The following is a 15,161-nucleotide window of genomic DNA, read 5'->3' on the forward strand; positions in this document are numbered from 1 at the left end:
TGTGCTGTCTTTATGTAAAAAAATAGAAAGTTAATATAAAAAAATTTAGAAAGTCAAATATTTGTATATACACGCACACACACACACACACACACACACACACACACACACACACACACAAAATCTTTTTGAATTGCTTTTTAACTTTTATATTTGTGTATATTTATCACATGCAATTTTTCATATGTAGAAATATTATAGTGTATATATGTTTATATTATTATATATTACATTAGTTTAATATTTAGACAGTATTGCTGTAGTGTAGTGGTTAGAGCGTATGCTTTGCGAACAGTCATTCCCAGTTCAATCCTCACTGTAGCATATTCTCATTGAAAGCGCAGTGGTACAGCGGTAGCATTGTCACCTCACAACAAGAGGTTCTCCGATTCATTTCTCAGCTGGGATGCCTTCTGTGTGGAGTCTGTATGTCCTCCCTGTGTTCATGTGGGTTTGCTCTGGTTTCCTCCCATGTTACAAAGCCATGCATCTGGAGCATTTCTCCCTGGGCCCCCGCTGAAAATTGGCTTCACTCTAAGTCCGACTTTCCTGGTTAACAAATGATAAATAAAATAAATTTAGAAATTATTGCTGTGTCTAATTATAAGATTTGAGCTTTTTTAATTTGTTAGAGAATGATGACTGGTGTCTTTTGTCACGTGATTAGTATAAAGACATTGAATGTGGTCAATTTGTGTATACATTGACAAAGGGAGATATCCCAAAAGCTTTGCTTTTGTGAGTTTTATTTAATCAATTATTCTGACATTGTGTTCCAGCACAGTCAGACAAGTTAGTGTAGCTGTCAAACAGCATAGTGTCACTGTCAGACAGCATAGTGTCTCAGTCAGACAGCACAGTGCCACTATCAGATATGATAGGGCCACAGTCAGACAGGATAGTGTCACAGTCAGACAGCATAGTGTCAGAGTCAGACAGGATAGTGTCACAGTCAGACAGCATAGTGTCAGAGTCAGACAGCACAGGGCCACAGTCAGACAGGATAGTGCCACAGTCAGACAGCACAGTGTCACTGTCAGCACAGTGCCACTGTCAGACAACACAGTGCTGTAGTCAGACAGCATAGTTCCACTGTCAGACAGCATAGTGCCATTTTTGGACAGCAGAGTGCCACTGTCAGACAGCATAATGCCACTCTCAGACAGCATAGTACCCCTGCCAAACAGCAGTAGCAGCTATAGTAGAGGACACCCTGACACCCATATTCCCTGATGTAGGTGTGGTGGATCTGGACCCCATTCCTGCCACTGTACTGACTATGTAGTGACAAGCCATCCCTGGCAGCCCAGTGCATAGTTGTCAGCAAACTCCTGCCTGGTGCCCTGCAGAGCTCTACAGCAGTAGAGAGACAAAAGAGAGACTTGGGAGTGATTAAGTATCATTTTTCTGCATTTTCTTGCTGCCTTTAGCTAATTCTGCCTAAAATGCCAATTTTTTTAGAGTTTCTGTGATTTAAAAAGCTTGTTCCAGCTACATATTGTACTTATTTTACTGCCTGCACTTTAAAAAAGTCATTTTTGTGTTTAAATTACCTGTTTAACTGTTGTAGGCTACACACTCAAGTATGATAGCCATTGCTGTGCATTTAAAGTGTTTTTTTATTGTATCTGCCTTATTTTCTGGAAAAAATAAAAATAAAAAATATATATATATATGTATATATATATATATATATATATATATATATATATATATATATATATATATATACTTGTTTCCTGCTGTTCTAAGCTAGTATAGTCCATTTTCCTGGTTTGTGCTGAATTCAGGGCTGTGTTACAAGTTTCTGTGTTTGCCCATACCTTACTTGGATAGAAGGAAGTTTCTCTGTTCACCTGTGAGAGAGGGGAGCTTTGAGCAGCCTATCTGTCCCTAGAGGAGTGGTTTCAGCCTAGAAATTAGTAGTTTATTGGCCATTTTGGGCTAATTTCTATCTCTTTAATTTCCCTGCTATAAAAACCGCATTTGCCTGGTTTTGCATGCCGGGCAGTGCCAGTTAGCTAGGGTATAACTATTCCCGGCTCTACACAGTCTACTCTTCAATTTTTCCCTTCGATCTAGACAAACTTTCAACTTAAGCACTCAAATCTTTCACTTCTCAGCCCGGCACTTGCTCAAAACTCATAGCAAGCACTAATAAACCACTAGACCCCCCCCCATACTGTACAGAAGGACAAGGCTCTCTATTCGACTTTACCAGCCAATCAGTAAAACAGTTCACTGTATCTATCCAGGCATGTCCAAAGGGCAGTTTTAGGTGTACTCTTCAGTCCAACTGGTGAATCTGGGCATTTTGAGGCAATGTTACAACTGCCTCATGTACACAGACAACCCTCTCCTCCTACTACCAAACACTAATACATGCGAGAGATGCATTTATACAACCAAACTGGGGGCTAAGCTCTCTCAACCCAAGACTGGATCAGACAGTCAAGAGGAGAAGGGAATTACTTGCATCACACCACCAGTCTCACATAGACCTATGAAACCAGCACCGGCAAAAAACACACATAAATACATGAAAACATACTCAGAGGCTTTAAATAAAAATCTGCAAAAGCAACAAAGACCTCCAAAGCAGACAACCAAGCAACCTCCACCCCCCCCCCAACACAAACCATGAAACACATACTTCACAAAACCAGTGTGACATGCAATAACAGCCCTTAAGGCAAAATAACATACCCAACACACTAGTAATAGGTGATTCTATAGTCAGGCACACTGACATCCTGCTCACTAGGCTGAACAAGGAGAAGGTTACTGTTAGCTGCCTGTCAGGTGCCAGGATCCGCCACATAACACAAGCACTCAGGTCACTCCAGAACAAGTACAAATACGACTCTGTCATTGTCCATGTTGGTGTGAATGACCTGAGCCATACCTCCCTGGACTACATGAAAAGAGACATGGAAGAGCTCCCTGATCACATTGCCCAGGCCGGTATGACCCTGACCCTGAGTAGCATCCTACCCTCACCAAGAATGATACCACAGTATAAAGAAAAAATTATCAATTTCAACAACTGGCTAAGCTTCTGGTGTCATTCAAAGGGGATCCAGTGTCTGTCCACCTGGGATGACATGCTTGACAAGCCACACTGCTTCGCTAGAGACAACTTGCACCTGTCACCCTTAGGCTTTCTAATACTGGCCAAGGCTCTTGCCACCCCCATAGTGCCTTTTTTAGGCAAGGCTCAAAAGACAAACCTACCACCGTAAATAGCATGAGTAACAAAAAACTGAGGGTAATGCTACTCAATGCCAGAAGTCTAAACCTCAAAATGCACGCACTTGAGGCACTCTTCAGTATGGAGAAAACCGATATATGTGCAGTAACAGAAACCTGGTTTAAGGCTCCAGAGAGCACCTCAGCACAACCAGGCTACAACTCATACCATACATTTTGGCCACAAAACCTGGACCAAAATAAGGCGGGGGCATATCCATATTCATCAAGGATACCCACACCTCCAGGTAAGTGGCACAGCACAATGCTTCAAAGATCATCCATTTATCAAAATACCAGTTCATCACAGGATGCCAGCATTTACTTTGGGGGATTGTTACAGAGTGAGAGGTGGGATTTTGTCCTTTCCTCACTGTTGTGCAATCTTGGAGTAGGTATATATAATTCCCAAGTAGTTTAGGAGGTGCAGGCCCCTACATCAGGGGTGCAAGGGACTTTTCCACTTGAATAAAATGTTGTTTTCTGGGTGGATCATTTTAATGAACTTTGACCATTGGTGGTCAATGCAGTGGGTAGGAGAAATAATGAAGGAAAAAAAAAAAAATATATATATATATATACACACACACACACACACACACACACACACACACATGAATATGCATTTATATGGATGAATATACGTGTGTGTGTGTGTATGTGTGTATGTGTGTGAGTGTGTGTATATATATATATATATATATATATATATATATATATATATATATATATATATATACAGACCCACTCTTGTATATGAGAGAAGCGCATGTGATACACCCACACTCACACACACACACATGTATATATATATATATATATATATATATATATATATATATATATAGGGTCTATATTACATGAATGAGCGATCAAAATGTCGAGTACAACATACTCAACATACTTTGATTGAACGTTCATGTAATCGGAACCTCCAAATGTTGACATTTGGAGTTCCAAAATGATTTGGTCGGCCTTCCTGGTGAGTATAGCGTGTGACGTAAACACACTACACTGTCAGGAATGGCTTCATAAGAGGCTGCTTTATTTAATATACCAACTCTGAGATCACTGTACATTAGGGAAAGGACAATTTCCCGGTAATCACTTGCACGATTACCAGGAAATTTCCCATTCCTCAATGTACAGCAATCTCGGAGTTGGTATATTTAGTCAGGGGGGTGTGGGGGGGCACAGCCCCTCTTTATCGGGGGTTGTGGGGTGCAAAGCCCCCCAATTTGTTTTAAAGGTATGTGTGTTTGTTTAGGTGTTTGAGTGTTTGAGTGATGTGTGTGTGTAGGGGTTTGTATGAGTTGGTTGTATGTGTGTGTGTTGTATGTTTGGAGTAGGACAAACAAAATCTTTCAGTTTTGTTTTTTTCAGTGTTTTTGGGTTTCGATGACATGATTGAGCGATCAAAGTATGTCGAGTATGTTGTACTCGACATTTTGATCGCTCGTTCATGTAATGTAGACCCTATATATATATATATATATATATATATATATATATATATATATATATATATATATATAAAGTAGTTCTTTAGTTCAAGTACAGCTTATTTGCAGTGAAGAATCTAAAATAAAGTTAATTTTTAACTTGAAATAAAAAACGAGCATGCTTCTGCTTCTGCTTTAAGAAAATCCTGGTTATTTGCATTTCAGGCTCAGTCCAGTTTCAAAGTCTCCCAAAATAAATTTGTTGCAGTCTGCGACCCTGATATTTCGGGTTAGGTCAGGCCGCGACACAGTTCTGAAGCACATGCTCCAGCAGGTCTCTGGTTCTTCTAGAATGCCTAAACTTAGTCTTCTAGTATTTCTTTTGTAAATCCACAGGCAGGTTTCTAATATTCCACTGCTTCTTCTGGTCAAGATTCCCTTAAATATCTTCACTCTTGGTCATGAAATCCCTTTGTGCAAGATGCAAATATCTCTAATTTTGTAAGCTTTCAGCCTTACTGTTAACAATAGCTTTTCAAGTTTGACATTGCTTTCATTGTTACATTTTTTAACTATCCTACTACACTGATTTTCTGTGCCACAGTCAGGTACAGGGCCTAAGTAGAGAGCTTTATGTTTGTGTATTTGTACTCTGATCACTAGACTGGAGGGTTTTCTAGCTGAAAGGATAAAGGTCTCAAAGGAAAATTATCTTCTACCCCACTCTCTATGTCAGAGAGAGAGAGAGAGAGAGAGAGAGAGAGGGTTTGGCCATTTAGCATATGCAGTAAACCTACATAGTTCAATAAAACAGGAAACTGAAGTACCTGGAGAGAAACATACTGACTCAGGGGATGCAATGCAGAGCACTGACAGTGCTGTGTATTTTACTGTGTACTTTTTCATTAATCTTAGTCTTCATTTGCAAACATAAAGGTTTAGATTCTATGTGTATATCAGACATCATCAATTAATGTCCAGTTGTCACTTTTTCTTATACTAAGTTGCATTCTTGTATTCTCAAAAATAGTTTAGTCCCAGTGCTTAGACGATGTTAAGTGTCAGTCTGGTAAATATTCTCAGAGTTTTAATAGTTTTAATTCATAACTGATATTTTAGCTTCATAAACTTTCTTGTTGCTGTCTGTTGCAATTTAATTCTACATCTGGTTTATTTTGCTCCCATGGAATTGCAACAAAATGACTAAAAGTAAACTAGACCCAGGCATACAAATACAGATATGTAAAGTTGTGTACCTATTCATGAAGTGGTAGTGTTCTAGTTTTAAAGAATACATTTTAAATACATATTTCCAACTGAAAATGTGGCTTATCTTTCTGATTTTCAAAGGTACTATTTTGTATGGTTGTACCAGTATCTTAACACTAGCTGTAAATCATGACTTTCTTAACGTGAGCATAATACAAATTTAGCCACTGGTACAACAATGTAAAATAATCCTTTTGACTATGTAAAGTAAGATTAAAAAAACTGTATATTCCTGTCATAAATTATTAAATTTATTGAAATTATTGTGTTTATTCACAGTAAGAAAAAGAATATTGTGATTTGTTTAGAGTACAAAGTAATAAGAAGACATAGTGTGTTGCTTCTACTTTTTATCTTGATTATTTTGTTCAATTTATTCAAAGGGAGCAGAAAGAAAAATACGAGATGAAGAAAGGAAACAAAATAGGAAGAAAGGGAAAAGCCAAGGAAGCCACATCCAGTGTAGCACAAGTAAGTTGAGTAAATGTGCCTAGAGAGAGCGATGGAGCTACATATCTGAAAATGAAGTACTTTTTCCGCCCACACACTTTCCACAGTTTTAGTGTTTATATGTGTTTACTGACTGCTGCAAAGGCTCATGCACGTATGGTGTTCCTTGAAAGGAGATTTGCGTGTGCGCTCACTGTGTGTGTGTGTGTGTGTGTGTGTGTGTGTGTGTGTGTGTGTGTGTGTGTGTGTGTGTGTGTGTGTGTGGTATGTGTGTGTGTGTGAGAGAGAGAGAGAGAAAGACAGAGAGAGAAAAAGAGACAAAAAACAGAGAGAGATGCTGCATATTTGAAAATAAAATACATTCTGCAGCCTACAGCTTTCCACATTCCTCCTGTTTGTGTGTGAAGTTTACAGAGACAGAAGTCAAGAATATGTACTGACTTTGCTGTAGTGATTCAGTCATACAGTTGCTTCTAGAATGAGAGGTTCTGCTGTCTTTCATAAAGCTATCCCTGATGCTCCCACAGTGCTCCAGTGTAAAACTGAAAATGAAAAATGTGTATTACCACATAAACAGAATTGCACACACAGTCCTTTGTCATCATGGCACAGAATTTTCCAGGTTTCCTTTCTGTTTTCCTCAGGCTCCTTTGCAAAGCTGTACCTGCTGTCAGATGTGCAGAATGCCTTTACAAAGAATGATATTAAAGGAAAATTCTGACTTCCAGTTGTAGTTAACCTTATCCCAGAATTATTTTTCACCCTGTAAATATCATATAGATTGTGATTAGTGCCAAGAAACCCTTCAGTACCCTTTCACATTTTTGTTCAATTAAGATGTCATATTGTTTTCAAAAGGAATTTGTCTCAGTCTGTATGACCTCAGCTAGACAGCAGAAATCCTGTCATTTCTCATTTGCTCACTGCCCACGATGTTACATCACAAGAACATGTCTTGCTCAGGACAGTGAAGTCCAATAAACAGTTAAAGTGAAAATCCCTTTCAAAAATTAAGCTGTTGGAGAAATGTTTACATAAAAAGTAGGGATTAACTGTACTGTAACTACATAAACAAAGTGGTAACTGCTCTCATTTGTTTGACTGGTGAAGTACTGTTTTCATCCAGATAACTACAAAATCAAACACAGTATCAGCATTGCTAGCTCTGTGAAGTGATTGAGAAATGAGCAGAGATGACAATATTCACAGCTAAAAAACTGTAAGGCAAGCAGAGTTGAAATGTTGTTAAGGACTACAACTCTGATTATTTGACAACCCTGTGTCCTAATGTTTTACTGTATATTGTGGAAATGCAAATGAGCAATTAAGGTATCCGAGAATTCAGTTAAAAGAAAACTCTGACTCTGCTTTTATAGGCTGTGTAAAATCCTGTGACTAAATGGAGGTAAAACTCCATAGACTATGTAAAACCTTGTGGCTCAGAGCAGTATCAACATAACTGAATGGTGGAAAAAATATTTTACAATGTCTAGGCAATGTCATATTATAGGGACCTAACCTGAATTTTGACAGGAGGACAAAGCTACTAGAAAACAAAATCATATCATGATGGCAGTTTCCATCAAGACTATTTATAAGTAAGCAATTAAAAATAATAAGAAACACTATGTGTAATTCTGATTTATTAAATGTGTATAGTGTATAAAGTTATAATAGAGAATATTTTTCATTCAACTTTATTGTGAAGTTTTCCTTTAATATCTGAGTGACATCATGCGATAACTTAAGCCTTTACAGTGGGCCAGATCCATGGTATCATCGAACTGTGCCTAATGGTCAGGCAGTTTTCACCTTTGGGGTGTTTTTTATTATTGCATGGGAGGATCATGTACATATGCTGATGCAAAGTCAATATCAGAGTGTGCATATTGGGAGATGAATGGACAGAGAGCTATAACAGACTCAGTCACTCTTATCTAATAGGGATTTGAATGTAGTCTTTCATTTTAGCTCTTTGCCCTCCAAACATTTGTATGGCATCAGTACAAGACTGAAATGAGCATAATGCTGCATTTGTACTCCAACATTTAACCTGTGGGTTATGTAGATAGTAACAGGAATATTTCATCTTCTGTAACTTTTAACCTATTGCATTGGCACTTTACAGCCTCCCTAAATGAGGCTCAACCTCAAAAATCTTTGTCAGGGAAGGTAATTAAATCCACAGGAAACCTGCCAGTTATGCAAAAAAAAAAAAAAAAGCTTTTCCAGAGGCTTGCAATCAAAACATTGGAATGACTAGCAGATTGATAATCTCATAATGTTAGTATGTGTGATGACCATGCCCTGGCCCAGCAATCAAGGAGCCTCAATCCTCACCACTAACACCAGGGAGGGTGTCTCATATAAGAGGAAAGGATAACAAATACACACAGTAAAGTACAATTTCCCTTAAGTGCACACAGAGATCACAGTCAGTCTGGGGATGGTTGCTCCCTTGCTCTCCAGGTCCCCAATAAGACTCCCCACTGGCACAGCTATAGGGTCCAGATCTCAGCCTAGCTGGCAAGCTAACCTCCAGTACCCTCTCTGTCCCACCAATGCTTCGTGTCCCTGCCCAGGTAGCTGACACACAACATACACTTTGAGATAAGTATTTATACAACTTCACAGACACTCCTGGGAAAGGCTGACAGATTCTCCAGCTGTGCCCCTTTACCCAGACTATACGGTAGTAATTTCTGCCACCACCAGCTAATACTTATCAGCTACCCAAAGTCCCTTAAAAGGGTTCCCAATTATTATTGTGCAATATTATTATCCAATTGGTAATGTGACTATTCAGTCTAAGGCTTATTAGAGTGGCTTATTACAATAAACTCTATAAATATGCAATGTACTCTAGAGCTTACTTATCTCTGCACAAACCAGCCATTGGTAAAGGTTTTGTAAATATTTAATAATAAATAATGAAAACACAAGACAATACTACTACATCACAGTGATATCTAAGAGTTCAGAGATCACACAGAAACCTGAAACAATACAGTAGGAAAGTTCTGGTATAACAGAAAAACACTTGTCTAACTTTCTTCTAAGTTCCTAGCTATTACTACAAGAAAACATATTTCTAAGACACTACTTACATAAGATAACAGGCAGAGTGCTGATAAGTGGGATATCCAGATCAAAATGCTCACAGTCTCTCTCTGTACAATAGTTTTTAAACTCACTAACAAACATATTTGCTAGGCCCTCCCAAATTACATAATTTTGACACTTAGTCTGAAGTTCCTAGGCCAACAAACTGCATTATTTAGCAATCTAACACCTGCTCAGGAAACTACAACAATAAAAGACATTTCATATGTACACTCTAACAATTATTCCTTAAGTTAAGACAATAGAAATAATGTGTTCAGTCAGCTGCTTCAGCACCACTATTTAGATAATTTTACTTCAAAGAACATTTGAAATGCTTGGCTTAGTTTTCCTTACAGCAGATGGCAATGTTGCTACAATCTTGAAGTTTACATTATACAGTGTTTTCTTTCATTTAAGAACACAAGCCTGTATTTTACATGTATTTATACAAATGATAGAATTATGTATCAAATTCTATTTGACTAGGCTGGCAGCCTTCACCCATGTTCCTCCAATCTTCACAACAGTATGATATTACTTTTTGCTATCTATTTATTGTTATAATACATTTTTGTCTTTTCAATACAATTCTGTTTCATAGGTTCATAGGTTCATAGGTTCATACTAGGCTATCTGCCCGAGGGCATTTACAAGCCTAGCCCATAGTTTTGTGGCTTACGCCACCCCTTTAGTATGGGGAACTATACCCATTATTTTGCTGTGCCTCTGTTGAGCAGTGACACTGAGGTAATCCCTGGGGTATATCTGCGATCTCCCATCCATTGGTCAAGATTTCTCTTGAACAAGGCCAGCGAGGTGCTCTGCCTCACATATACCGGGATTTTATTCCACAGCATAGGGAGTCTTTGGGTGATGAATCTATCCCTCCAGCACGTCCTATTAATAGCCGTGTCGAGGTTTAAGTCTCCCGCCTTGTGGCTCTGACGGATCTAGATTTTTTGAGGTGAAGCATATTCATCAAATCTAGGTTTGACATGGCCTTGTATGTTAGGCAAAGGTCACCTCTGAGCAAGCGGTAAGCGACTGAATAGAGCTGGAGTTCTTTCAGTCGGGCAGCATAGGACAGATGTTTGAGACCCTTTATCCTTTTGGTGAGGAACTTTTGTGGCCTCTCCAGCTGCTGCAAGTGTCAGGTCAGATACATTCCGAATGGGGCATTGTACTCAATCATTGGTCTGATGAGTGATGAGTATAGGGAGACTATGACCTCCCTTGATCTAGATGAGAATCCCTTCATGATAAGGTGGGCAATGTAGAAGGTCTTCCTAACTACGTTAGCTACATGGGTGTCGAATGACAGACTACTATCAACCTGGGTCCCCAGGTCCCTGATAACTTCTTCTGTACTCAGTAGATTGCCACCTATTTGGTAGCTAGGGTAACCTTGTTTTTCCCGAAGGGTATGACTATGCATTTTTGGCATTTAACTTTAGGCCATGGCTCTGGCACCAGTTATCCGTTTCTGTGAGACCCTTCTGAAGGATATCTGTGTCAGATGTGTTTTCTACTATGGCGCCCAGTTTGCAGTCATCTGCAAACTTTGTCAGCCATAACCCTCCTGTGTTTGCTTGTACTGGAAAAGTAGATGCCAAACAAGAGTGGGCCCAGGACTGAGCCCTGTGGTACACCACTTGTGACAGGCTTTGAGTCTGACATGGCGCCAGCAACTCTGACCCTGTGGGTTCTGTCACTCAGCCAGTTTGCAACCCATCTTGTGATGTATGGGTTAACATTTAAGCTGATGAGTTTTTCAATGATACCCGAGTGGGGTATTGTATCAAAGGCCTTCGCCAGATCGAGGTAGGCTGTATGGACTGCCTTTCCCTCATCAATGGCTTTGGTGACTGTTTCGAAAAAGTCAACCAAGTTTAGAAGGCATGATCTGCCTTTGACAAAGCCAAACTGGGATGGATCCAAAGTCTGCAAATTCCCTATGTCTTTATTTATGAGGTCCATTATGATCCTCTCCATGGCTTTGCAGATAAGGCTTGTCAAGCTAATGGGCCGGTAATTTCCAGGGTCGGTGGAGGCACCGCCTTTGTGAAGTGGGACCCCAGTTGCAGTGCGCCACTCCCTGGGTACGTATCCAGAGGTAAGACTATGATTAAACAGCTGTCCTAGCTGTGGGTTTAATTCCTCATTGAGTTCGTGGAGCACACAGCCGGGGACACCATCAGGTCCCATGGATGCTGTGTTTTTTGCTTTGGAGAGTGCAGTTCTCACTTGGGCATTGGAGATGTTTGGGGGGGCTGCAATCGCTTGGTATAGATATCTCTCCTTTTGTCAGGGAGGGGAGAAGTTTGCACTGAACCTGTCAGCCAGTATGTTGGCAATGTCTGTAGGATCAGTAATCTTCACATCATTTTGAACTAGTTCTGAGCATATCTGGGAGTTTCCTCCCAGGTTTCTAACATAGCTAAAGAAGGCCTTATGATTGTCTTTTGAGTCTTTAGCTATTTTTCTCTCAAAATTTGCTTTGGATGATTTTATGAGAGCTCTTAGTTTTTACTTATAGTGATCAAGGGTGTCTTACCTTTTAAGGATTTTGCTCTATCTTGTAGTAGCTTCCTCCTTTTGTTGTAGAGTTTGTTTATGGCTGGGGTCCACCAGAGTGGACGCTTGCCTTTGGTACAAAGAGTCTTTGTTTTGCTTGGGATTGCCTTATCCATGCAGTCCTGCAGGTGCTGGTAGAAGGCATTTGTAAGTGATTCAGCGGCTTGAGTACTGTTTTCCGTCGGCTCGGGGCCTTAAAGGAGACCACACTAGTCTTTAGAAGTGTGAAGTCGGCCGAGAAGTTCTTTACTGTGGTCTTTTTATTTCAGGTGGGGTGGGATGAGGACCTCCAGCGAGATTAGTTTGTGATCTGATCTCACCAGTGAGGGGTATACTTCCGGTGTTGAACATTGTGCTCCCATGTTCGTGATGATGAGATCAAGTATGTTTTCTCCTCTTGTGGGGATGGTGACTAGTTGTTCCATGGCATTTGAGTTTATGAATTCCAGGAACTTTTGGCCTAGGGTGTTTGGGCTTGAGTAGTGTTCCCAGTCTATATTAGGGTAATTGAAGTCACCTAGTATGATGGTGTTTGGTGATACATTTATCCCCTCTAGTGTTTTCAGGAAGGCCATGTGAGGTTCCTGAGTTTGTGAGGGTGGCCTGTAACATGCTACAATTTGCAGAGCAGTCTTGCCTATGGTTAATTGCACCTGGATGGTCTCCGATGCATCGTGCATTGCCACCAGTCTTGAGGTGTGGGTGTCTTTGATGAATATGGATAGCCCCCCTCCTTTCTTGGTATTGTCCGGATTTTGGGGCGGAACGCATGATAAGAGGTAAAACCTGATAGTGCTGGGGTGCTCTCAGGAGCCTTGAACCAGGTTTCTGTCACTGCACAGACATCGATGTTCTCCATACTGAGAAGGGCCTCGAGTGTGTGCATTTTGAGATTTAGACTTCTGGCATTGAGCAGCATTACCCTTAGTTTTTTCCTTTTTGTGTTCTAGGGTGGTAGGTTTAGAATTTGAGCCTTGCCTAAAAAGGCACTATGGGGTGGCAAGAGCCTTTGCCAATATCCGAATCCCAGGGTGACAGGTGCAAGCCGTCCCTTGCGAAGCAGCGTGGCTTGTCCAGCATGTCATCCCAGGCAGACAGACATTGATCCCCTTTGAATGACACCAGAGTTTAAGCCAATTGTTAAAGCTGATCATCTTATCTCTGTATTGTGGCATCATTCTTGGTGAAGGTAGGATACTGCTCAAGGTCAGGGTCATACCTGCCTGGGCTACATAATCAGAGAGCTCCTCAATGTCTCTTTTCATGTAGTCCAAGGAGGTGCCTCAGGTCGCTTACACCAGCGTGGACAATGACGGAGTCATATTTGTACCTGCTGTTGAGAGACCTGAGTGCTTGCATTATGTGGCGGATTCTAGCGCCCGACAGGCAGCTTACTGTGACCTTCTCCTTACTCAGTCTGGTGAGCGGACGTCAGTGTTTCTGACTATGGAGTCACCAATGACTAGTGTGTCTGGCATTGTGTTTGGCCTTAAGGGCTGTGACTGTTTGACACTCTGACTGTGAGGTCTATGTGTTGCAGGTGTTGTGTTCTGAGGTGGTGGTTGTTTGGGTGTCTGCTTTGGTGGCCTCTGCTGTTTTGGTAGATTTTTGATCAGAGCCGCCGAGTATGTCTTTGTGTGTTTATGTGTATGATTTGAGGTTGTGATGGTACTATGTGAGACTGGGTCTATAGTGTGTGTGGTAACCTTCTCCTCCTGACTGGTCTTGCCAGTCCTATGTTGAGAGAGCTCAGCCTCCAGTTTGGCCGTATAGTTGCATCTCTCGCATGTATTTGTGTTTTGTGGGAGGAGGAGAGGGTTGTCTGTGTACATGAGGCAATTGTAACATTGCCTCAATATTCCCAGGTTCACCAGCTGAGCAGGAGAGGACATTAGCAACTGATCGCTCGCCATGCTGGAAGGACTAGACACAAATACTTTAAAAGAGATTCCGGGGACGTGGTGACCGAGAAATGGGGGTTTGCCTTTTGGGGTGCTATCTATAAGAGTGCCGTATCAAGGTAATAAGTACTGTAGGAGCAAGTGCTAGGTTTAACAGATAGAGAAAAGTCTACTTGGAGTCAAGTAGAGATGATCTTTTAGGTATTAGAGAAAGTGCTAGTAACAGGGATGCTTAAAGGTAAGATTGAAAAGAATGCACTCTGCAGTGTGCACTAGAGAAGTTAGATATGAAAGTAGGTAACTTGAGTTTTACCTGTTTAAAAAGTTAAGGTTTAGTGGAGAGTTACTATTTTTAAAATAGCAAGATGGACTGAAAGGGGTGGTTACTTTTGTATTTTGGTACTATGAAATACTGTAGGATGGCCAATAAATTTAAATAATTGAAGGGTGGGATTTCAAAAGTGATGGTTTTGTGATTACTCACATAAGCCAGTGAAAGTAGAGAGAAATGAGATATATGGTCAGATTAACATAAGAGGCGGCAACTAGAAAGACAGTGGTATTTAACAAGACAACTTAAATGGGTGGGAGGGAGGGAAAATTCTGCCTGACTCAGAACAGAGAGAGCTGTGGTCTCTTTTGAAGTTTTAATATGCTGTTAAACAGAATGCAAGCAAAACACAAGGTAAAGAAAACAAACTACAGTATTCAAAATATAGAAAGGCAATACAGAAATACAAAAAATAACAGCAAACTAACCTTTCCTTCACAGCAAAGTGTAGCAGAGTCTGGATGAGCCTTTCTGGTAAAGCTCTGAAATGTTTTAGTTTACTCCTTAAATAGAAATTTTAGTTCCTAGCTCCACCCCCTCTGTTAACAAGTGATTAACCTTAAGTGACCTTTTCTGTCTTATGAATGAGTCCTTAATTAATCAGTTCTTATTTCTGCCTGACTCAGAACAGAGAGAGCTGTGGTCTCTTTTGAAGTTTTATTAATATGCTGTTAAACAGAATGCAAGCAAAACACAAGGTAAAGAAAACAAACTACAGTATTCAAAATATAGAAAGGCAATACAGAAATACAAAAAATAACAGCAAACTAACCTTTCCTTCACAGCAAAGTGTAGCAGAGTCTGGATGAGCCTTTCTGGTAAAGCTCTGAAATGTTTTAG

General features: G+C 40.3%; 1 protein-coding gene across 1 annotated transcript in view; it reads left to right on the plus strand.

Annotated features, from left to right (window-relative positions):
• The window catches only part of GRHL2 (grainyhead like transcription factor 2), a 759,972-nt gene that overhangs the window by 677,958 nt on the left and 66,853 nt on the right, over nucleotides 1-15,161 (plus strand). The window contains exon 10 of the mRNA XM_044065661.1: nucleotides 6,344-6,431. Coding sequence (XP_043921596.1) covers nucleotides 6,344-6,431 — 88 coding nt within the window. The remainder of the gene's footprint in view (nucleotides 1-6,343; nucleotides 6,432-15,161) is intronic.

This window comes from Protopterus annectens, chromosome 3.part0 (genome assembly GCF_019279795.1).
Source record: "Protopterus annectens isolate FY-2018-M chromosome 3.part0, PAN1.0, whole genome shotgun sequence".
Lineage (NCBI taxonomy): Eukaryota > Metazoa > Chordata > Ceratodontiformes > Protopteridae > Protopterus > Protopterus annectens.